The 25,309-nt window shown below is 48.0% G+C and overlaps 1 protein-coding gene across 1 annotated transcript; it reads right to left on the reverse strand.

Annotated features, from left to right (window-relative positions):
* Positions 1–1,353: 1,353 nt before the first annotated feature.
* LOC119922189 (olfactory receptor 14A16-like) lies at positions 1,354–19,118 on the reverse strand. Its single transcript, XM_038742164.1, has 7 exons — positions 19,009–19,118; positions 18,664–18,788; positions 18,435–18,616; positions 18,295–18,354; positions 5,732–5,908; positions 3,003–3,028; positions 1,354–1,576 (listed from the first exon to the last, which is right to left on the reverse strand). The coding sequence occupies exons 1-7, from the start codon at positions 19,116–19,118 to the stop codon at positions 1,354–1,356; spliced, it is 903 nt and encodes a 300-aa protein (XP_038598092.1).
* Between the last annotated feature and the right edge of the window lie 6,191 nt (positions 19,119–25,309).

Here is a 25,309-nt window from a genome sequence, read left to right on the forward strand (position 1 = left end):
ATTAGCCGCAGAGGAGCGGAGGGTGTAGGCTGGGCAGTAGAAGGAGAGAAGGGAGGTGAGGTAGGAGGGGGCGAGGTGATGGAGAGCCTTGCAGCCGAGGGTGAGGAGTTTCTGCCTGATGCGCAGATTGATTGGTAGCCACTGGATATTTTTGAGGAGTCCTGTGCTCTATCCACTAGCCCATGCTTCATCGCTTATCCCATCACTTAGTACTGTACTTGAAATATAGTAAACCCTTAAGTACTATTAATGAAATGAAAGTTATAGTCTTTCTCTCTAGAGTCTGCTTTTCCCCTGGTCAATTATTCCTGGATCTGTTCTACCTGGTCCTCTAATGGCCTCTGATTGTGGTCCATTTCCTGTAGCAATTATTTTTGGGTAATCCTACTCCTCTACACCCCTACCCCCTTGGCCCTGGATGCTCTTTCTATGTGAGACCACCACCAACCCCAGAGCAGCCTCTCACCATCCTCTGACCACTCCAGCCGTGTTTTCCTGGATCTTCCCGATTTCTCTCTGCCCATGTTCCTTCTCTGCCTTCTTTGTCGCTCCCATCGTCTCTTCTGAGCTTTATAGCTTCCTTTTCCCATGCATTGATGGAGATTGGGATAACAATCAATCAATCAATGGATTTTTATTGTGTGCTTACTGTTTGCAGAGCACTGTAATAAGCACTTGAGAAAGTACAATGCGACGGAGTTGGTAGACATGATACTTGCCTTCAAGAAGCTTGCAGACTACAGGGGGAGATAGACATGACAGTAGATCAGGGTTAGGGGAATTATTAGAGCATGAGACTATTTATACGAGTATCGTGGGGCTGGGGTAAGTATCAAAGTGTATAAGAGGTACACAGCCAATTTCAGAGTGGAAGAAGAGCAGAGAGCAGACAGGAGTAATGGGTTTCAGCCATAAACGTTCCTCAAGGTCAAGGTAGAACACGGGCATCAGCAGGTCCAGCGTCGAGGGGGAGTCTGACACAGTGTTGAGGTGGGTAAATTTTCCCATCGAGAGATAAAGAGTTCTGATGGCGATGTGGGGCAGGCTGGTGGTAAAGGCTTTGGCCTGACTGTCGGTGGACGGGAACCTCAGCACGGCCGAGAAGATGAGGATGTAGAAGATGACGATGGAGACAAAGGACATGAAACTAATTCCGATACCCACAGCCAGGCTAACGTCAAAGACAACGTGCGTTTCCGAGCAGGCGATCTTCAGTAAGGAGGGCACGTCGCAGAAGACGTGCTGGATCATGATGGACTCACAGAAGCTTAGTGTGAACGTCCTGGCTGAGTACCTCGCCCCGAAAAGCCCTCCCTTGAGCGAGGAGATGGAGGCCATCTTTCCACAGGCCTCTTAGTCAAAGATGGCATTGTAGCGCAGGGGGCGGCAGACGGCTGCGAAGCGGTCATAGGACATCGCCGTGAAGATGAACAGCTCTGAATCGGCAAACAGAACCACCAAAAAGACCTGGGCCACATAGCTTCTGAAATAGATAGATCTGTTATTGATCAGGGAGTTGAGGATGGATTTGGGGACGGTGGCAGAGATGTAGTAGAGGTCGAGGACTGACAGATTCCTGAGAAAGTATTACATGGGGAGCTGGAGGCGCTGGTCGAGGGCGGTGACGGCGACGACGAGGAGATTCCCTGTCAGGGCCGCCAGGTAGACCACGAAGAACAGCACAGGTTGGACCAGCTTCAGCTCTCGGACCTCTGAGAAATCCAGCAGTAGGAATTCCCTCACAACTGTGCGATTGGCCATGTGGTCTGAGGACTACTTGAGGGTAACAAGAAAACAATTGAGTATCATTCCGAGAAACACACAAGAAACGTGAAATTGTTAGGTTGCATCGGACCTCTCAGATTTCTCATTCTTCTGCCTCTGGCTTGGAATGAAGACAAGCACATAAACCAATTTATTCTCCCGGGAACGTTCCATGTTCTTAAATATTTATGAAGATTGAGATACTGCAATTCCTCTTATTTATCTAGTCACACTAGCCTATTTGCTCTGGAACGCCCTCTCCTTCATATCTGACAGACCACCACTCTCCTCTCCCAAATGAACACAAAGAAAAACACGAAACGGCAGTGTGACTTAAAGACAGGCAGACACAGAGAAACAGAGATAGGGAGACAGAAGCACAGAGACCAAACAAAATTCGAGGAGATATCTAGACCAGGAGACAGAGTTTCAATTATAGGTATGCCACTAGCTTGCAATGTGACCTGCTGTGAAACTTTTGGCCAGTCACATAACTTCTCTGGCCTCAGTTCCTTCATTTGCAAATAGTGATTAATTACTTTTTCTCCTCGCTACCTTAACTGTGAGCCCCATGTGGGAGAGAGTCTATGGTCAATCTGTTTATTAGAGAAGCAGCATGGTTTAGTGGAACGAGCACAGGCTTGGGAGCCAGAAAACCTAAGTTCTAATCCTGCCTCTGCCACTTGTTTGTTGTGTGACCTTGGGCAAGCCACTTAACTTCTCTGTGTCTCAGTTTCTTCATCTGTAAAATGGAAATTAAGACTGTGATCTCCATATGGGACAACCTGATTACCTTGTATATACTCCAATGCTTAGAACAGTGATTGGCATATAGTAAGTGCTTAACAAATACCATCATTATTATTATCCTGTATTTCCCCTAACACTTGGAATAGTTCTAGGCACGTACTGAGTGCTTAACACGTATCAATAATAAAAATACCCGTTCTCCATTCTACTTAGAGTGTGAGCTCCATGTGGGACGTGGGCTATGTCCAATCTTGTATCAACTCCAGCACTTAGAACAGTTCCAGCGTTCAGTTCAGTGCCTGGCTCATAGTAAGCGTATAGCCAATACCATAATCATTATTATTGTTATTATTATTACAAGGCACACACTAAGTGCTTAACAAGTACCTTTAAAAAATACCTGTTTTCCATCCAATTTAAATTGTGAGCCCCATGTGGGGAATGAACTCTGTCCAGTCTTATATCTAACCAAGAGCCTAGCCCTGTACCTGGAATATAGGAAGCAATTATCAAACTAGAGGAAGACAAGGATCATCCAGGTGCTCACATGAACAATGAAACAGCTGAGGGTCACTGAAATGGATTTCCTGATGCACGTTGGCACTTACCAATGGCTGGAAACCGGCTATTCCTCGTCACATTTCTCCCAGAGTTAAAAACCTCCCCTTTATGCTGTTCAGCCCCTCTGTCTGTAGATGTCAAGCTCGTTGTGGTCAGGGAACCTGTCTACCAACTCTGTTATATTGCATTCTCCAGAGCGCTTAGTACAGAGCTCTCCATACAGGAAGCGTTCCATAATTTCCATTGATGGATTAATTAAAGTCTGTCTCCTCCTCTGGACTGTATGTTCACTGTGGCCAGGGAACATATCTCCCAACTCTGTATTATTGTACTCTCCTGAGCGTTTAGTCCAGTGCCCTGTATACAGTAAGCGTTCAGTAAATCCCACTGATTGATTGCTGGTTGCACCCAAGAGGAGATATCATTCTCTTGTTGTGGAGTTCCCAAAAGATGGTGTCTTTCACATTCTGCGCACCTCTCGAGTGGCAATTTATAATCCTTCCCATGTGACCTCTCTGTTGCCTTTGGAGAAAGCAGGATTCCTCTTTTGTTCTGAGGGACCTCGTGACTGAAAACCCCCAGAATCTACAGTGCTATCAAATATGATTGAATGAGTGAATAAATGAATTATCCTGGCTTCCCCATGAGAATAATAAAGCTACTCTCAACCCCACAGCACTTCATATTAATAAATTAAGAATTGTATATCGTAAATTATTTATTTAGATTACTGCCTGTCTCCCTCTCTAGACTTTTCACTTCTTCTGGGTAGGGAAGTTGTCACCTGGAATCATTTTTATGTTCAAGGATCTCTTTTTGATTCCCTCCTTATGATCTAGGATCCCCCATTAACTAACTCTTTCCTCTCTCTGTTTTTGTCCTCTTATGCACTGAAGATAATAATAATAATAATAGTAACTGTAGCATGTGTTAAGCACTTACTATTTGTCAAGCACTGTATAAGCACTGGAGATATATACAAGCTAATCAGGTTGGACACAGTCTCCGTTTCACACGGGGCTCACAATCTTCATCCCCATTTTACAGATGAGGAAACTGAACGACAGAGAAGTGACTTGACCAAGGTCACAGAGCAGACAAGTGGTGAAGAGATGATTAGAACCCAGATCCTCTAACTCCCAGGCCTTGGGCCTTTCCTCTAGGCTATTCTGCTTCCCTATTTGGTGAGCACTACCAGAGCACTGTTTTATGTCTTTGGACAAACCACTAGGCTTCTTAAACAGGATCCCTGTCTCAAGGGGCTGGCAATCTTATGGTGGAGGCAGATATTCAAGTGAATTACAGACGGGAAGCAATAGAGTGTAAGGATTTGGACATAAGTGTTATGGGGAGGGGGTGGGGTAAGTATCCAAGTCCTTAGAGGTTAAGACCTTAGGGTTCAGGCAACCCAGAAGGGATAGTGAATAAATAAGTTGGGTGGAGGCGGGGGAAACCAACATAACATCGCCACCCCAAATACCACATCACAATATTCCCAAGCATTGGGAATCAATTCTGGGAGAGCAGCTGGATTCTAGAGAAGGGAGACTAGGCACTTAATGTTAAAATATTGCATGGAAAGTCATCCGGGAACATATTAGCTAATCAATCAAACAGTGATAGTTATTCAGGGCTTACTGTACGCAGAACGGTTTACTAAGTGCTTGGGACAGTTCAATATAACAGAGTCGGCAGACGCGTTCCCTGCCCAAGGTAAGTATACGGACTAGTGGCGGACACAGAAATGAATATAAAAAATGAATGATGGATATGGACATAAGTGCTGTGGGGCTGAGGGAGGAGTGTATAAAGGAAGCAAATCCAAGTGCAACGGTGACGGGGAAAGGAGTGGGAGAAGAGGAAATGTGGGCTTGGTAGGCCTCTTGGAGGAGATTTTCCTTCAATAGGCTGTGAAAGTGGGGAGAGTGATCTGTAGTAGACATGACATGGATCAGCTGAAAACGGAATCTCCGTCATGATACTGGATAAATAGCAATTTAGTCAGGGAAGGATTTGGAATCTGGGAAGTCAGGGGAAGGGAGACAGGGTAGTGAATAGTATTCAAGACTGTTAGCTCCTTGTGGGAGGGGAACGTCTCTGCCAATTCTGTTGTGTTGGACTGTCCTAAACACTAAGTACAGTGTGCTGCACTAAGTAAGCCCTCGGTAAATACCACTGATTGATTGATCACCAGAGAAGGAGAAATTTCCAACTTAGTACAGTGCAGTTCACAGCCGGGGGGCTTAAAAACACTCTGGGGGCAAATGTCCGGTCAAAAAAAAAGGAATCTTTGTTCTGGAAGACTGTATGCCCCCGCAGGATCCTCCCCAGAGCGGCCTTCATGTCCCGGTTCCTCAGGCTGTTGATGAGGGGGTTCAGAGCGGGGGGCACCATGATGTAGAACATGGACACCAGCAGGTCCAGGGTGCAGGGGGAGACTGATATGAGTTTGCGGTAGGCAACGGTTCCAGTCGAGAGGAAAATGGTAACAACAATGAGGTGAGGAAGGCAGGTGGAAAAGGCTTTGGCCTGGCCCTCGGCGGCCGGCATCCTCAGCACAGCCAGAAAGATGTGCATGTACGATAAGTCAATGCAAATGAAAGAGATGAAAGCCAAGCTAAATGCAGTGACCATGCTGACATCGATGACAATGTGCGTTTCGGGAACAGGAGATCTTCAGTAAGAAAGGGATGTCGCAGATGAACTGTTGGATCAAGTTAGAGCCATAGAAGCTCAGTGTTAATGTTCCTGTTGTGTACATCACCCCGAATATGCCCCCGCTGAGCCACGAGGTGGCGGTCATCTTTCCCCAGGCCCCTTTGTCCATGATGACCTCGTAGCGCAGGGGGCAGCAGATGGCGGCATAGCGGTCATAGGACATCGCCGTGAGGAGGAACAACTCCGAGAAAGCAAACGAAACCACAAATAAGATCTGAGCCACACAGCCCCATAGAGAGATGGCTCTGCCATTGATCAGGGAGTTGTGGGTAGACTTGCGATGGTGATGGAGATGTAGCAGAGGTCGAGGATGGACAGGTTCCTGAAGAAGAAGTACATGGGGGTGTGGAGGCGCCTGTCGAGGACGGTGATGGCGACGATGAGGAGATTCCCCATCAGGGCCACCAGGTAGACCAGGAAGAACAGTGCGGTGTGGACCAGCTGCAGCTCCCGGACCTCCGAGAATCCCAGCAGGAGGAGTTCTGTCAGCTTGGTGGTGTTTCCCATTTTCATGGATTATCTGTGAATTTCCCAAAGAGGCACAGAGAAGAAGCACATTTATAGGAATGAATCGGAAAATCCTCATTTTTATTTTCAACTTTCATCCTCCCTCCGTTTTTGTTTCTAAGTCTGCATTTTCACTTTCACAGATACCCAGGATGGGAAGGCAATGACTTTAGAGCACTGAAAAAGGTTCTGGAGTCCTATCACCACACCCCCCCACCCTTTCTCTCTCTCTTACACATACACACACACAAACACACACCCACATATGCACACTTTACAAATATGTTTTTATATTGTCTACCAACTCTAACCTACTATACTCTCCCAACTCTGTTCTATTCACTCTCCCAAGTACTTAGTTAAGTGCTTGGCACACAGTTTGTGCTTAATAAATACCACTGATTAATTGATCATTTCTGCAATCACCTTTTTGGTGTGTGCCATAATGGCATCCTGATATTATCATTCAATACTATTTATTGATTATGTTTATTGATTGATTGTGTATTTATTGATTGATTGATTTAGTGCTCTGTGTGAAGAGCACTGTACTAAGCACTTGGAAAGTACAATTCAAAAACAAAGAGAGACAATCCCTGTCCGCACCGGGCTCACAGTCTAGAAATGAATGAATGACCCACATTGCCTAATATTTATTCAATATTAATAGTGTTTCCTGAGAGCTTTTTGTGTGCAAGGGCACTGTACTAAGTGCTTGGGAGAGCACAATAGAACAGAGTTAGTGGAAACGTTCCCTGCCCAAAGTGAGTTTCTAGTGGAGGAGATGAACATTAACATAAATATGTAATTTATGAAAATGAATATAAATTCCTTTCCTTATTTTGAGTGTTCTCTGCAGGTAGGTTCCTCTTCAACCCAACCAAATATGACTAAGGAAATCCGATAGAGGTAGATATAGTCTGTTATTCATAGCCTCAAAGGCAGTCCAGTAGGCACTCGGTCAATCGATGGTATTTATTGAGCACTTACTGGGTGCAGAGCACTGTACTAAGATTTGGGGGGAGTACAGTAAAACAGAATGGGAAGACAGGTTCCCTGGCCGCAGAGAGCTTCGAGGGTAGTCTAGTCTCAGCTTCATTATCCTTTGTCCTTCTCTTGGGATCCTGGCAGCTTTGTCTCGACTGGTTTCAATTAGATGTTTGCAGTCCATGCCTCCTAACTCCTAATTCTCTTCTTCTGGCGGTCAGTATTTTCCCACAGCGGTGGATGTTCCACCCGCATCCCACGTCTGGTCTCTCAACTCACACACATCCTTCCAGTTCCATCTTCTCTGTATTCCTGGCTTTTTACCCGACCCCTCCTTACAGCCCGGCCTTGCGTTCTATATCTTCCATCCTGTTCTGGGATTGGGAAGCAAAGTAGCCTAGTGGAAAGCCTGGGTGTCAGGGGACCTGGGTTCTAATCCCAGCTCCACCACCTACCCTTTTTTGGTGGTATTAAGAGGTTACTTGGTGCCAGGTATGATATTAAGTTCTGGAGTAGATACAAGCTAATTAGGTTGGACACAGTCCATGTTCCACATGAGGGTCACGGTCTTTATCCCCATTTTACAGGTGATGTACCTCAGTCACAGAGAAGTGAAATGACTTGCTCAAGGTCACAAAGCAGATATGTGGTGGAGCTGGAATAAGAACCCAGGTGCTCTGAGGCCTGTGATTTTTCCACTAGGCCACTCTGCTTCTCACACATATACGTATCCTTATATTCTGCTACTTTTCCTATCTGTGATTCATTTTAATGTCTCTTTTTATTACACTAGATTCTAAGCTTCTTGAAGACAGGCATTGTGTCTAACCACTAGAGAAGCAGCGTGGCTTAATGGAAAGAACCCGGGTTTGTGGGGTCTAATCCCGGCTCCATCATTTATCAGCTGTGTGACTTTGAGCAAGTCAGTTAACTTCTCTGTGCCTCAGTAACCTAATCTGTAAAATGGGGATTGAGACTATGAGCCCCACATGTGTGACAACCTGATTACCTCGTATCTACCCCAGGGCTTAGAACAAAGCTTGGCACATAGTAAGTGCTTAACAAATACCATCATCATAATCATCGTCATCACTCTGTTTTACTGGACTCGCCCTAGCACTTAGTACAGCGCTCTGCACACAGTCAATTGTAAGCTCCTTGTGGGCACAGATCCTATCATTTCAATTGTATCAGTAGAGTGCTCTACACCCAGTAAGTGCTCAGTAACTACGACGAATGGATTGAGAGATTGATTTTTACTCACCAGGGCGGCCCAGGATTGGGGATGCATAGTTCCTCCTCCTTGTCCCTTCATGTGGGTTTAAGGCCGTGATGGGAAAGAGTCTGGCATAACACCAGTGCTCTGGGCTCCTCAGAGACAGCATTTGCTGTACTGGGCGTGGCGGTGGGGATGGGGTTTCTCCGGGAGGACCAGCCCCAAGCTCGGCCCGAGAGACTCGTTACCTGGAAGACTCAGGAGTCCCCGAGGTGACCTTAGGCCCGAGGTTCAGCAGTGCTCAGACTGTATCACTAATGTTACCCCCCTCACCCATGAGAATGCTCATGGTCACAAATTCATTCAATTTTCTTCGTTAAATGCTTTCTGGGTGTAAAGCATTGTAATGAACTCTTGGAAGCATACAATAAGACAATAAACAGACATATTCAGCGCTCACAGTGAATGCATAATGTACAGAATTTCTGATAACGAACGAAACTCTGGCAAACTGACTATTTGAGTGGTCCTCTTCTGTGCTCTCACTTTCCCCACCGTCACAGCCTTAAGCAAATTTCCTCCAAGAGGCCTTTCCTGACTAAGCACTCATTTCCTCTTCTCCCACTCCCTTCCGCACCATCCTGGTGTTTGGATTTATATACTTTATTCACCTCTCCCTCCACCCCACAGCACTTATGTCCATACCTATAATTTATTCATTTACGTTAACATCTGTCTCCCCAGCTACATTGTAAGCTCACTGTGGGCAGGGAACCTGTCTAGCAAGTCTGCTATATTGTAGTTTCTCAAGGGCTCAGTGCAGTGCTCTCTACACAGTAAGTGTTCAGTAAATAAAATTGATTGATTGACTGATTCATTCATTCAATCGTATTTATTGAATGCCTATGTGTGCAGAGCATTGTACCAAGTGCTTGATTGATCATGCATCTGATTTTGTACTGGATAATCTGGTTTCTGGTAGTTCTGTCTCCTGCTCTGGGTCCAGTATCCTTGAGTGACCCCGTTGACCACCCGCACAGTTTCCCTGCCCCCTTGTCTAACAGCACCAAAACCCCAGCGTCCGGTTGGGTGCCATGACTATTGGATTTCTTAGTCCTATCTTACAGTTCTGTCTCCCTTTACAGTCCTCCTTTCCTCTTCTCCCACTTCCTTCTGCGTCACCCTGACTTGCTCCCTTTATTCATCCCACCGTCCCAGCCGCACAGCGCTTACATTCGTCTCTGTCATTTATTTGTGTCAATTAATGTCCGTCTACCCCTCGAGACCATAAACTTGCTGTGGTCAGGGAATGTGTCCATTAAATTGTTATGTTGTGCTCTCCCAAGCACTTAGTATAGCGCTATGCACACAGTAAGCACTCAATTAATACGATTAACTGACTGACTGACTGATTAATAAGGGCCACCTCATTTTCATGCCATCTCAGTCCTGATCAAGGACTGATTTTGGTCTGGTCGCAGTTAACGCTAATGTACTGGGTGGGCCTAATGGAATAAGCACGGGTTTGGAAGTCAGAGGGGTACCTGGTTTCTAATCTCTGCTCTGCCATGTACTTGATGTGTGACTCATTTCACTTCTCGGGTCCTCAGTTACCTCATCTATGTAATGGAGGTTAAGACTGTGAGCCCCGTGTGGGACAGGGATTGGGTATAACCTGATTGTCCCCTGTCTACCGCAGCTGTTAGGATAGTGTCCTGCAAATACACAATTCTGTTATATTGTACTCTCCCAAGAGTTTAGTACAGGGCGGTGCACACAGTAAGCACTCGATTGATTGAGTGATAATAATCGCTTTACAAATGCTATGAACAAATTGCCAATCTCCAAGGCCACCACTCCCTGTAGACAGCTGGCATTATGATCTATTCGGGCATGGTGGTCCTGGGTCCTGAGGTTTCAGCAACTGGCTGTCCATCTTTCTCCATGGGAGACTCCACGGTCACCAGTAGTTCTCATGTGACTGATCCCAAGGGGTGGGGATCCAGAAACTTCCAGGCTAGAAGAACCTCTGACCTCAGAGAGAAGAAGGCTCTACTGCCATTTTAGAGGCATTTCCCCGCTATCATTCTCCTCAGTGTGGTCTTCATGTCTCTGTTGCTCAGGCTGTATATTAGAGGGTTCAAATTGGGAGGCACCACGGTATAGAACACAGACACCATCAGGTCCAGGGCCAAGAAGAAACGGGCTTGAGCTAGACGAAGGATCCATTCACTACGAATAACGTCACGACGCCGAGGTGAGGCAGGCAGGTAGAGAAAGCTCTGGCCCGGCTCTCGGCGGCTGGTGGCTGGCATCCTCAGCACGGCCAGGAAGATGTGCACGTACGATACAATGATGGAGTCGAAGGAGATGAAAACTAAGCTAACTGCAGTGGCCACGCTGATATCGTCTAGTCTCTTTATCTCCTGCTGTTGAGTCTGTTTGGCCTTGAGCCGTTGGGTACGGTTTGTGTGCACATACTGCCTGTCTCATCGCCTTCCCCCGCTCCCTACGTGTCCCCCTCCCGTTATGGCGGGGACAGCTAAAGGCGTCCGCGCAATGGGAGCATCTCGACCTTAATCTCGCGGACCACCCGGGGAACAATGGAGCAAAAGAGACGAAGGAGGCACGGGAGGCACATGAGCAAAAGCAAAACCCCCCTTTGATCCTTCCGAGGCCCATGGCCACCGGGAGGATCACATACGACCCTCCTCGTGGTAACAAAGGTCTTCTGCAAAGCCGGCGCCTAAAGTAAAGGATAAGGAAAAGACAAAAACATCCAGGCAAAAAGAAAAGATAGAAAAATCCAACAGAAAAATTCAAGCACAACTGAGCACACACAACAATCCAGGCACAACTGAGCACACACAACAATCCCCCTCCTCAGCGAAACACAGCGTCCAGACGGCGCTGCATGTCCATGACTTCAGCTTTGGACAGGCGTGTTGTCGGGGTTTGTAGAAGCATCAGGGTAGATGAAGCACATCAGAGGCAGGCCTTCAGGAGCTGAAAAACACAGCACAGCAAAAAACCAAACCAGCGGCAAGACACACAAATAAGCAACCAGACAAAATCTCACAGGACCGAAGCCCATCCGGTAGAAGTACGACGCAGCCATAAAGCTGGGACAGTGGGTGGCTCGGAATCTTGAGAGTCAGCAGAAACCGTTGGGGGAGTACAATCAGGAGGAGAAGCATCAAAAACGGCTGGCTTCACCTGGGAGTGGTGGATCCATGAGGGGCGCTCAGCAACACGAACTGCAGAAAAGGAAGACAAGAGAACCTGGTAGGGCCCCTCCCAGGATGGCTTAAGTGAACCGTTGCCGACCATGTGCTTAACCCAAACCCAATCTCCAGCGATGAATGGATGCAGATGATCCGTGAGAGGGATGCGCTGATGAAGGATTCCAGCAGCCTGCAGCTCAGCTAGAATTCCCTGGAGAGACAAAACATAGGCTCGCAGGGCATCATCGCCCTGGTATGGTGCATGCAAAGAACATTCAATTCCAAGTGGTCGATTCATTCATTCATTCATTCAATCGTATTTATTGAGCGCTTACTGTGTGCAGAGCACTGTACTAAGCGCTTGGGAAGTCCAAGTTGGCAACATATAGAGACAGGTCGATAAATTTCAGATAGAAGAGACTCAGTAAAATGTGATCCTTGATCAGAATCAATAACAGCAGGTAGCTGGTGGCCCAAACCTGGGAATGACTTCCCGCAAGAGACATTTCACCACTGTAAGAGCAGTTGCTCGGGAGGAAGAGAAAGCCTCCATCCACCTAGTCGGGTGATCAACAATGACTAGTAAATATCGGAAACGACCAGCCCTTGGAAGTGTCACAAAATCAACCTGCAAACCCTCAAAAGGGGAATAGACCCAAGGGCGTCCCCCTCAAGGGAACCCGATGACCAGGGTGAGCACTGAAGCTCTGGAAAGTAGCACAACTGGCTGTGACACGTTTGGCAACAGGATGGATACCTGGGGCAAACCAAACTCGAAGAACTGTGGCTGCCAAGGCATCTGCACCAAAGTGAGTCTCCTGGTGAAGACCCAGACAAACTGGTCGCAGTGCAGCAGCGGGCAAAATAGGGCGTCCATCAGGGACCCAAGAGAGTCCGTCCCGTTCCAGTGCCTCATATTGCCGAGGCCACTCAGCTCTTTCCTTATCAATAATCAGGGAGGGCAACAGAGTGCCAGGCATAGACGTGGGGGCCAGGGTCATAACAGGAGCTACATATACAAGGGGGGCATACCGAGTTGCCCAACGAGAGGCCTCGTCGGCTAGGCGATTGCCCAAACTCGGGGAATCACTTCCTCGGGTGTGGGCATGCACATGCACGACGGCCACCTCGGCTGGGAGCAAGAGGAGTAATAGGCACTCTATACAATCCCCATTAGCAACCTGACGACCCGCTGAAGTGAGGAACCCCCGACTTTGCCACAGGGCACCTGTAGCATGACAGACCCCAAAGGCATACTTAGAGTCTGTATAGATGGTCACACTCTTCCCTTTACCGGGTAATAATGCCTGTGTAAGGGCTTCAAGCTCAGCTGCCTGCGCACTACAAGAAGCTGGGAGTGAGCCGGTCCACAGCACAGAGGTTAGGGTAACAACAGCAGCGCCGGTGAGGCGCACCCCTTGGTCCATAAAGGAGGAGCCATCTGTAAACAAAGTTAGATTAGAAGAGGACAAAGGCTCATCGCGAAGGTCAGATCGAGGAGCGACAGTTTCCCGAACTACGTCGTCACAATCTTGAATTTGGTCAGTCATGGGAGAGGACTCAAGCAGGGTAGCTGGATTCAAGGAGCCACAGCGCTCCACATGTACCTGCGGATTTTTCAATAAAGCAACTTCATATTTAGTCAGGCGTGCCACAGATAAGGCTTGCGTGGCTGCTCCATGAAGGAGGCGCACAACTTCATGCGGAGTCCGACCAACAACGGGATGTCCCAAGAGGATATCCTGAGACTTTTCAAGCAGCATTACCACCGCAGCTATGCAGCGGATACAAGGTACTTGACCTAGAATGACAGGATCAAGGACACCTGAATAATAGGCTACTGGTCGATAGTGAGGATCGAGAGTTTGGCACAAAACACCTGAGGCCACTCCGTGGCGTTCATGAATGTACAAATAGAACGGCTTACTGTAGTCAGGGAGTCCCAGGGCAGGGGCTGAACTCAGGCATGATTTTAGTGTCTGAAAGGCTTCTACAGCCTCGGGAGTCCAGTTCAGGGGCTCTGGGGAAGTCATTTTTAGGAGCTCAAAAAGGGGTCTGGTTAACAACCCAAATTCTGGAATCCAAGCTCGACAAAACCCAGCCGCACCTAGAAAACCTCTCAGGGCCCGCTTAGTAGTGGGGCGAGGCATGCATTGAATCAGGCTCGCTCGCTTGGGAGCGATTGCTCTTTCTCCCTCCCGCAACATGAACCCAAGATATTTTCCCTGGGGCTGACACCACTGCCGTTTCTCGCGACTAACTCTAAGACCAAGCTGATGCAAACATGCTAGGACCTGGAGGGAACCTGACCGACACAGATCCTCCGTGTCCCCAGCAATAAGGATATCATCCATATACTGGAACATACCGATCCCTTCGGGTAATATGAGGGGAGAGAAGGCTCTGCACAATGCTCTCGAAAAGATAGTTGGGGAGTGAACAAAACCCTGGGGAAGCCTCGTCCAGGTTAGTTGACGACCTTCCCAGGTAAAGGCAAAAAGGTACTGGCTCTCACAGGACACCGGGATAGTAAAGAAAGCACCAGTTAGATCAATCCAAGTAAAACAGGTTGCTTTGGGGCTCATGGAGCTAACTACTGCCGTGGGACTAGGAATCACAGCATGCATAGGCAAAACGTAAGAGTTAATTGCACGCAAGTCCTGGACTAACCGATAAGACAGAGGGGAGCCCAGTTTTCGCACAGGCAACACAGGAGTATTACAGGAAGACCGACATTTGACTAAAATTCCCTCGTGTCTCTTCCCTTTCTCCTTCATACATGCTTACTCTAACCTTCATACACATACAATTCTTTTAACCATCGTCTCTTCTCTCTCACTAAGACGAGTGAAAAAGTCATCAGAGGTTTCCCCTTCATTCTGGGCCATCCCATGAAAGGAGTCCCAATTAGGGGGTTTACGGCCCAATTCTTGGATGGCTGCCAGGAGAGTCTCTCTGGCCCTTGAAAGACTGCACGGAGCATACCGTGTATAAGGAAGTCCACGTCCTTTAGCTCCCCCGGGTGGGAGTCTTCATAGGCCGTCATCTGTTCCCCAATAACGTCCCACCGCTCCTCCGTGATCCCGGAACTAAATATCCACGGGGAGGTCATAGTTATCTTCCCTATAATTTCCCTTATTGTTTTCAGCTCAATCTTTGCCCCCTTACTTCTCAATATCTTGTAACAGTGCCGGGTGTACAATTCCTTATCTTCTGGCTTATATATGGGCAACGATCGTGCCGTCCCCATCTTCCCGCCTGACCTTTAGCTACCTGGCCTACGGGACACTCTCCCTGGTCTTCCCAAATGGGGGTATCCGAGTCCACGTTGGGCGCCACTCGTTGTTCCCTCTGGTTTCGGGGGCAACTCTCGGGTTCTTACCCTCTCCGGGTCTTCGGACATCTCCGGACGCGGCCCGCGTGTTCATACCAGGAAGAGTCAGCCAGAGGTTCAAAGCTTGGTTGCCGTTTATTTGCTATCAGCGGTTACATGGTTGAAAGAGAGAGAGAGCGAGAGAGAGAGAGAGAGAGGGGGAGAGAGGCGATAGAGAGAGAGAGGCGCGCCCCCCCCCCCCTTGTCTTGTTCGTCTCTTATACCCTCCGTTGCCCGGGGGCAGGGTTTTCTCGGGGGATGGCGTATCGAGGCTTTGCCATGTAGCACACACCGCCCTCCAGCCACTAGGCTAACAAAAGCTCTGTCCAGTCACGAAGCGTTTGCTCTGGCTCGCCCCCAGCCACCCGTTGCCAACCATCGCTGGCTGCGGATATGGCCTTGAGGTTGCCTCCGAGCCTTGCAGGTGCAAGCTTGTTTTTCTTGCCCTGGTCTCTTTATCTCCTGTTGTTGAGTCTGGCCTTGAGCCGTTGGGTACGGTTTGTATGCACATACTGCCTGTCTCATCGCCTTCCCCCGCTCCCTACGACTTGATTCTTTTATTCATAGCCTAAAAGGCAGTCGAGAAGACATCCAATCACTGGTATTAAGTATTTACTGCGTACAGAGCACTGTTTTAAGCATTTGGGAGAGCACAATAGGACAGGGTCAGTAGAAGCATTCCCTGTCCACAATGTCTTACAGTCTAGAGGCAGAGACTGACATTAATATTAATCAGTAAATGATGGAAATGTACATAAATGCACTGGGGCTGAGGGTAGGGTGAATAATTGATCAATATTGAGCACTTCCTGTGTGCAGAGCATTGTACTAAGCGCTTGAGAGAGTACAGTAGAACAGAGTTGGAAGACTCAATCCCTGCTGGCAGCGAGTTTTCAGGCTAGTGTAACCTCAGTTTCATTGTCCTCTGACTTCCTCTTGGGGTCCTGGCAGCTTGGTCTCGACTGGTTTCAAGCAGAGGTTACCCGCATGGCTTAGTGGCAAGAGCTCAGGCTTGGGAGTCAGACGATGTGCATTCTAATCCTGGATCTGCCACTTATCTGGTGTGCTACCTTGGGCAAACAACTTAATTTCTCTGTGCCTCGGTGACCTCACCCTAAAATGGGGTTTAAGACTGTGAGCCTCACGTGTGACAACCTGATTACCTTGTATCTACCCCGGCACTTAGAGTAGTGCTTGGCACATAGTTAGCGCTTAAGAAATACTGTAATTATCATTAATCCATGCCTCCCAACTCAGAGACCTTCCTTCTTTGGGCTGTCAGTATCTTTTCCACAGCGACTGGTTTGCCACCCACATCCAACGTCTGTCCACCCTTCGCATACCTAGCCTTCCCGTTCCATCTTCTCTGCCTTCCTGGCTTTTTACCTGGCCCTCCTTTAGAACCTGGACTTGTATTCTATATCTTCCATTCCGGTCTATGATTGGAAAGCAGCATAACCCAAGTGGAAAGCACACAGGCATGGGAGGCAGAGGATCTGCGTTCTAATCCCAGATCCACCACCTACCCTATTTTTGGTGGTATTTGTTAAGCAGTTATTATGTCCCAGGCACACTATCCTAAGTGCTGGGGTAGATACAAGCTAATTAGTTTGGACACAGTCCATGTTCCACATGAGGGTCACATTCTTAATCCCCATGTTACAAATGAGGTAACTGAGGCAAAGAGAAGTGAAGTGAATTGCTAAAGATCACAACGCAAATAAGTGGTGAAGCTGGGATTAGAACTCATGTCTTCTGGCTTTCAGGCCTCTTGTATTTCCCCTAGGCCACGCTGCCTCTCACACACGGACGTATTCTTATACTCTGATGCTTCCCCTATCTGTAACCCATTTTAATATCTATTTCTTACACTAGACTATAAGCTTCTTGAGGGCTGACATTGTGTCTACCCACTCTGTTGTTCTGGACACTTCCACGCACTTACTACAGTTCTCTGCACACAGTCAGTTGTAAGTTCCGTGTGGGCACAGATCCTGTCTATCAACTAATTTGTATTGTGCTCTCCCAAGTGCTCAGAACAGTACTCTGAAACCGATAAGTACTCAATAACTACGATGGATGTATTGAGTGAGCGATTGACTTTGACTCATTGGGGCAGTCCAGGATTGGGCATGCTGAGTTCTTCCTCCTCATCTCCTCATGCGGGTTTGTGGCTGTGACGGGAAAGAGTCTGGCATAAAACCAATAATCCGGGCTCGTCGCTGTTCTGGGCGAGACGGGGGGAGGGGCTTCCCCCAGGAGGACAAGCCCCGGGCTCACTCTGAGAGACTCGTTTCATGGAAGACTCAGGAGTCCAGAGGTGACATTATCCCCGAACGTTCAGCAATACCTAGTCTGTCCCAGGGTTACCTCCCTCACCCACGAGAATGCCCATGGTCAGCAATTCACTCAATTGTCTTTGGTGCATGCGAAGCACTGTAACAAGCGCTTGGCGGACTAGAATACAAAAGTAAACAGACATAGTCACCGCTCACAATGAATTTATAATGTAAAGACATCCCGATACCGAATGAGACTCTGGAAAGTAGCCTAGTTATACGACCTTCCTCTGAGCTCTCACTCTCTCCACCTTTAGAGATTTATTAAGATTACCTCTCCTCAGAAGCCCTTCTCTGATTAATCTCCCATTCCTTCTTCTACTCCTTTCTGCGTTGCCCTTGCACTTGGATTTACACGCTTTATTCATCCTGCTCTCACACTCCTGCACTTATGTTTATATCTGTAATTTGTTTATAATAGTAATGTTTGCCTCCCCATCTAAAATGGTTAACTTGTTGTAGGCAGGTAATTGCTTATGGTTTTACTGCTCTCTCCCAAGCGCTCAGTACAGTGTTCTGCACACAGAAAGTACTCAATAAATACGATTGATCGATTGGTAATAAGCGCTTTACAAATACTACAGACGAATAGCCAATCTCCACATCCACCACTCTCTGTAGGCCGCTGTTGTTGTAATCAATTCAAGCCCGACGTACCTTGATCCTGAGGTCTCAGTAACCAGGCCAGTCATCCTTCTCCACAGGAAACACCATCATCACCAGTGACTCCCCTGAGAACGATGCCAAGGGGTGGAGACCCGGCGGTTTTCGGGCTAGAAGGGCCCATAACCTCATGGAGGATGTTCTGCTTCAATTTTAGAGGCATATCCCTGCTATCATTCTCCTCAGGGAGACCTTCGTGTCCCGGCTCCTCAGGCTGTAATTGAGGGAATTCAGGGCAGGGGATACCACGGTCTAGAACACGAAAACCAGCAGGTCCAGGGCCGAGGGGAAGTATGGCACGGGCTTGAGGTAGGCGAAGGCGCCACAGCTACGAATAAAGTCATGATGGCGAGCTGGGGCAGGCAGGTGGGGAAAGCTTTGTCCCAGCCCTCGACGGTCGGCATCCTCAGCATGGCCCGGAAGATGGGCGCGTATGAAATGACGATTGTGAGGAAATAACGGAAGGTGAGGCCGACTGAGACGATTTCTGTCAAAAAATTCCTGGAGATTTCCACTGGGCCCCGCGAGACTGATGAGTTCAGGGATTTCACAGAATTTGACATTGGACGTTGGACCTCCAGACGGGGAAGGAGAAGGTGATGATGATGTACATCATGGCCCTCAGTGCGCTAAAGAGCCACGAGGCAGCCGCCATTTTACCACAGGCCCCATCATCCATGATGACCCTGTAGCTCAGGGGGAGGCAGATGTCCACGTAGCGGTCGAATCACATCGCCGTGAGCAGGGAAGTTTCTGCACAGACAGAGCATGAACATAAACACGTGGAAAGTACAGCCCAGGAGGGAGAGTTCTCTGTGGGCGGTCAGGGAGCTGTGGATGCATTTGGGGACGGTGATGGAGATATAGCAAAGGTCGAGGACGGACAGGTTCCTGAGGAAGAAGTACACTGGGGTGTGTAGGTGCCGGTCGTGGGTGGTGATGGCGACGATGAGGAGCTTCCCTGTCAGGGACACCAAGTAGCCCAGGAGGAACAGCATGATCTGGACCAGCCTCATCTCCTGGACCTCCGAGAAACCCAGCAGGAGGAATTCCGAAACCTCCGTGAGATTGGCCATTTCCTTCTGGAAGATGGTTTTACCCAGCCTGGTAGGATCAGAGGACACTGGGAAATGAGAAGTAAAGTGGGAGCGTTTTCCAATTAATATCCAGGTCTTCGTAGGCACTAACTCATTACTTTCTCTTTGGTTCTTACCTCAGAAGGTAACATTGCCTTCTGAGATACTAGACAATTTCTGACATTAACTTGCCTGGTCTTGGGAGTCAGAGGTCGTGGGTTCTAATCCAGGCTCTACCACCTATCAGCTGTGTGACTTCAGGCAGGTCACTTAACTTCAATGGGCCTCAGGTACCTCATTTGTAAAATGGGTGCTAAAATTGTGAGCCTCACATGGGACAACTTGATTGTCTTGTATGTACCTCAGTGCTTAGAACAGTGCTTGCCACATAGTAAGCACTTAACCAATACCATCATCATTATCATTATTATTATTGTTACTACTAAAGGTCAACCTTCCCACTCCAATCCTCTAGCATCAACTTTCTAAGAGTGCCCTGCTCTCATCTACCTCGCCGCCGACCCCTTTTCCAGGGCCTCCCCCTAGCCTGGAACTCCCTCCCTTTCCATATACACCAGACTACCATTCTCCCCACCTTCAAAACATTAATAAAATCACATCTCCTCAAACAGGCCTTCCTCAAATAAGCCCTCTTTTCCTGACTTTCTCTCCCTCTTCTGTGACACCTCTGCACTTGGATTTGTATCACCTCACCTTCAGCTCCACAGCACTTATGTACATAGACGAAATTTATTTTAATGACTGTCTCTGTGCTCTAGACTTTGAGCTTCTCGTGGGCAGGGAATGTGTCTACCAACTCGGTTGTACTGGACTCTCCCAAGCACTAAGTACAGTGCTCTGAACAAGGCAAGCAAAAAATACCATTGATTGCTTTGATTGTGTCGACCAACTCTGTTGTATTTTACTCTCCCATGCTTAGTAAGCACTCTATAATAATGATAATGTTAATTATGGTATTTGTATGTGCTTACTATGTGTTGAGCACTGTTCTAAACATTGGGGTAGATACAAGGAAATCAGATTGTCCCACGGGGGGCTCACACATTCAATCCCTATTCTACAGATGAGGTAACTGAGGCACAGAGAAATTAAGTGGCTTGCACAAGGTCTCAAAGCAGATAAGTGGTGGAGCCGGGATTAGAAACCAAGTTCACTGACTCCAAAGCCCATGCTCTTTCCACTAAGCCACGCTTGGCTGACATGTCTTAACTGACCCCCCTGTCTTCGGGTGTCCACTAGATCACACCTTTTACATAACATGATGTGAAATGTGTATCATGAGGACACACGAGAAAAAGTTCTATCAATTTAGTTGTTGTGTGTAGCACCAGATATTCTACAGTGGTGTCTCAGACCAGAAGGTCTGGTTTGCCAATACTTATCCCGGATTTTAAAACCTGAAAACCTAGGCTGGCACAGTTTCAAGGACATGATAGAGGAATACAATTGCTCTAGGGTTGGGGGCGGTGGCGGGGGGCTGGATCTCCGCACTTGCCCCCCTACAGGCTGGGAGAAACGGTCTAATAAATAAGCACTTAAAATAGCCTAACAACATCAGTTAATACTATTTGAGTACTTATTGTGTGCAGAGAACTGTACTAAACCCTTGGGAGAGTACAATAGAGGTATAGTAAGAAGGTTGGCGTTAGAGGAGTGAAGTTTGTGGGCTGGGTTTTAGTCCACTGCTCAACAAGAGTAAAGGAATATCAAATGCTCAAAGGTCACAGATCCAAGTGCAGAGATGTTTAAGAGGGGAGAAGGATCAGGAGGAATAAGAGCTTAGTCGGGGAAGGCCTTTCGGAGGAGATGGGATTTAAATGAGGCTTTGAAGATGGAGAGAGTGGTGATCTGTCAGTTATGAACGGGGCGGGTGTTCTAGGCCAGAGGTAGGATATGGACAAGGAGTTGACGGTGAGATAGACAAGATCGAGGCATGAATTGTACTACTGAAATCAGTCAATCAATAGTATTTATTAGGTGCTTGTTGTGTGCAGAGCACTCTACTAAGCGCTTTGGAGAAGACATTACAATAGAGGTGATAGATGTGTTCCCTGTCTACCACTATCTATCCTAATCTTGCAGGAGGGTATTATTTTTTGTACAGTGCTTGGTACACAGTCAGCACTCAATAAATATGGCAGCGGACAAGGGTTCTAATTCCGGCTCTGCAATTTGTCTGCCGTGAGATTTTGGGCAAGCCATTTAACACCTCCATGCCTCAGTTAACTCATCTGTCCAATGGGGATTAAGACTGTGAGCCCTGTGTGGGACACTGGCCTGTGTCCAACATGAGTAGCTTGTATTTACCCTCGTGCTTAGAGCAGAGCTTGGCACATAGTAAGCGTTTAACAAATGTCATTTAAAAAAATGAAAGCACTCAATAAATATGATTAATTGATTATCGAGGTGCCAAAATCTTCAGATTGCACATATCTCTGTCCTCCAATGGATTTATGCTTAGTAGAGTGCTTTCCATACAGCAAGCACTCAATAAATACTGCTGATTAATTTGTGGATAGAGTCAGTGATATCTTCCACTTTTAACAGGCTAGAGGCATTCCATTCTACATGAAGAATTTTCACCTCAGGACGTTTTCCAGGGCGGCCTTCACGTCCCAGTTTCTCTGGCTGTAGAGGAGGGCGTTCAGGGAACGGATCATCACGCTGTAGAACAAGGACACCAGCAAGTCCAGCGTCGAGGAAGTGTCTGAGGGTGGCTTAATGTGGGCGATAGTTCCCGTGGAGATGAATGAAATCACCACGGGGACGTGGGGCAGACAGGTGGAGAAGGCTTTGGCCCGATCCTCGGAGGCCGGCGTCCTCAGCTTGGCCCAGAAGATGTGCTCATACGAGGCCATGATGGAGACAAAGCAGACGAAAACGAACACAACCCCGGTAGTCACACACGCATTGATGGTGACGTGGTCCTCAGAGCGGGTGATCTTCAACAAGGAGCGGAGGTCACAGAAGAACTGGGGGGCGACGTTGGACTGAGTCCCAGAGAAGTTAAATGACTTGCCCAACGTTACGCAGCAGACAAGTGGCAGAGTGGGGATTAGGACCCATGACCTTCTGACTCCAAGGCTTGTGCTCTATCCACTATGCCATTCTGCTGCTGGGTCATGAAGATCGGTAAGCAACAGACTAGGACAACAAGGGTTTTGAATGTATTTGTTAAGCACTTACTCTGAGCCAAGCACTGTGCTATGCATTGGTGTAGATACAGGGTAATCAGGTCAAACACCGTCCTTCTCCTGCTACAGGGAGCTCACAGCCTAAGGGGGAGGGAGGAAAGGCATTGAATCCCTGTTCTACGAGTGTGGAAACCGAGGCATAGAGAAGCTAAGTGACTTCCCCAAGACCACCCAGCAGACAAGTGATGGAGCCAGAATTAGGATCCAGGTCCGGCAGCGAATGTGCCTGTTTGCTCTTATATACATTCATTCATTCATTCATTCATTCATTCAATCATATTTACTGAGGGCTTACTGTGTGCAGAGCACTGTACTAAATGCTTGGAAAATACAAGTTGGCAACACATAGAGACGGTCCCTACCCAACAGCGGGCTCACAGTCTAGAAGGGGGAGACAGACAACAAAATAAAACATATTAACAAAATAAAATAAATAAATAGAATAGTATACACGTACAAGTAAAATAGAGTAATAAATCTGTACAAACATATATATAGGTGCTGTGGGGAGGGAAAGGAGGTAGGACGGGGGGATAGGGAGCGGAGGGTGGGGCTGGGCTGTAGAAGGAAAGAAGGGAGGTGAGGTAGGAGAGGGTGAGAAGATGGAGAGCCTAGAAGCCGAGAGTGAGGAGTTTTTGCCTGATGCATAGGTTGACTGGTAGCCACTGGAGATTTTTGAGGAAGGGAGTAACATGCCCAGAGCGTTTCTGCACAATGATGATCCGGGCAGCAGCGTGAAGTATAGACTGAAGTGGGGAGAGACAGGACGATGGGAGATCAGAGAGGAGGCTGATGCAGTAATCTAGTCGGGATAGGACAAGAGATTGAACGAGCAGGGTAGCGGTTTGGATGGACAGGAAAGGGCGGATCGTGGCGATGTTGTGAAGGTGAGACCTGCAGGTTTTAGTGACGGATTGGATGCGAGAGAGCAGAGTCGAAGATGACACCAAGGTTGCGGGCTTGTGAAACGGGAAGGATGGTAGCGCCGTCTACAGTGATGGGAAAGTCAGGGAGAGGGCAAGCTTTGGGAGGGAAAATACGGAGTTCAGTCTTGGACATTTCGAGTTTTAGATGGCGGGCAAACATCCAGATGGAGATGTCTTGAAGGCAGGAGGAGATACGAGACTGAAGGGAGGGAGAGGGAGCAGGGGCAGAGATGTAGATTTGGGTGTCATCAGCATAGGGATGATTGTTGAAGCCGTGGGAGCAAACGAGCTCACAAGGGAGTGAGTGTGGATAGAGAACAGAAGGGGACCAAGAACTGGCCCTTGAGGAACCTCTAAAGTAAGGAGATGGGAGGGGGAGAAGGAGCCTATGAAGGAGACTGAGAATGTATGGCCATAAACATAAGAGGAGAACCAGGAGAGAATGGAGTCCGTGAAGCCACGGTTGGATAATGTGTTGAGGTGAAGGAGATGGTCCAAAGCTTCAAAGGTAGCTGAGAGGTCGAGGAGGATTAGGATAGAGTAGTAGTCATTAGATTTGGAAAGAAGGAGGTCATTGGTGACCTTTGAGAGGGCAGTTTGGGTGAAGTGTAGGGGACGGAAGCCAGATTGGAGGAGGTCAAGAAGGGAGTGGGAGTCGAGAAATTTGATGCAGCGAGTGTAGACGACCTGTTCTAGGAGTTTGGAAAGGAAGGGTAGGAGGGAAATAGGACGATAACTAAAAAGGGACGTGGGGTCAAGAGAGGGTTTGTTTAGAATGGGGGAGACGTGGGCATATTTGAAGGATGAGGGGAAGAAGGCATCGGAGAGTAAGCCGTTGAAGATGGAAGTTAAGGAGGGGAGGAGGGAAGGGGTGAGAGGTGAGAGGTTAAGGAGGGAATGGGGTCCGAAGCACAGGTGGATGGGGTGACACTTGAGAGAAAGGAGGAGATCTCCTCTGAAGATACTGCTGGGAAGAATGGGAAAGTAGAAGAGAAGATTGGGCGGGGGCGGGGTGGAGAAGAGGAAGGGATTACTTTAGGGAGCTCAGACCTGATGGAGTTAATTTTCCTAATGAAATAAATGGCCAGATCGTTGGGTGTGAGGGATGGAGGAGGGGGAGGAACAGGGGACTTGAGGAGGGAGTTAAATGTCCGGAGCAGCTGACGGGGGTGATGGGCATGGGTGTCAATAAGGGGTTGTATTGGGCATAGGTATTATATTGTACTCTCCCAAGCGCTTAGTACAGTGCTCTGCACACAGTAAATGCTCAATAAATACGATTGAATGAATGAATTTCACGAGAAGCAATGTGGTTTAGGCGAATAAGTTTGGACTTGGGAGTCAGAGGACGTGGGTTCTGTTCCCGACTCCGTCACTTGCCTGCTGTGTGACCTTGGGCAAGCCACTTAACGTCTCTGTGCCTCAGTTACTTCATCTGCAAAATGGGGATTGAGATTGTGAGCCCCTTGAGGGCCAACCTGACTACCTTGTATCTACCCAGCGCTTAGAACAGTGATTGGCACACAGTAAGCGCTTAACTAATACAGTAATTAATTATTATTTTTGTTTTTATTTCGGGGCATCTGCTGTCGAGAGCATGCCTGCTCCCAAGGAGTTGACAATGTAATGGAAAGTTCCTTGGGGCGGCTTCTGCCCTAACCGTTTTTTCAATCACCGCCTTCACGTGCCGATTTCTCAGGCTGAGGGGGTTCAGGGTGGGGGGCACGACATAATAAAAACACAGACAGCGTCAGTTCCAGCGCTGAGGGGGAGTCAGATATCAGCTTCAAGTAAGCAGAGGAGCCGGAAGTGATGAAAAGGGTGACAATGGCGAAGTGGGGCAGCAAGGTGGAGAAGGCTTTGGCCCGGCCCTCGGCGGTCGGCACCCCCAGCACGGTCCAAAAGATGTGGAAGTCATCTAAAGGACAAAATTTATGTTTCCTTTTTCATCCATCCATCCGTCTGTCCTACCATCCATCCGTCCAACTGT

The sequence above is a fragment of the Tachyglossus aculeatus genome, unplaced genomic scaffold, assembly GCF_015852505.1.
Source record: "Tachyglossus aculeatus isolate mTacAcu1 unplaced genomic scaffold, mTacAcu1.pri scaffold_100_arrow_ctg1, whole genome shotgun sequence".
Classification (NCBI taxonomy): Eukaryota; Metazoa; Chordata; class Mammalia; order Monotremata; family Tachyglossidae; genus Tachyglossus; species Tachyglossus aculeatus.

What these genes read in the sequence shown, in the direction of transcription:
- LOC119922189 (XM_038742164.1), bottom strand. Translation starts at nt 19,118, where the DNA reads ATGAGGCTGGTCCAGATCATGCTGTTCCTCCTGGGCTACTTGGTGTCC. An exon ending in CGGCACCTACACACCCCAGT is followed by an intron (nt 18,789 to 19,008) that starts GTACTTCTTCCT and finishes CCTGAGCTACAG; the next exon opens with GGTCATCATGGATGATGGGG. An exon ending in TGAGGAGCCGGGACACGAAG is followed by an intron (nt 5,909 to 18,294) that starts GTCTCCCTGAGG and finishes CTGCGCTACGAG; the next exon opens with GTCATCATGGACAAAGGGGC.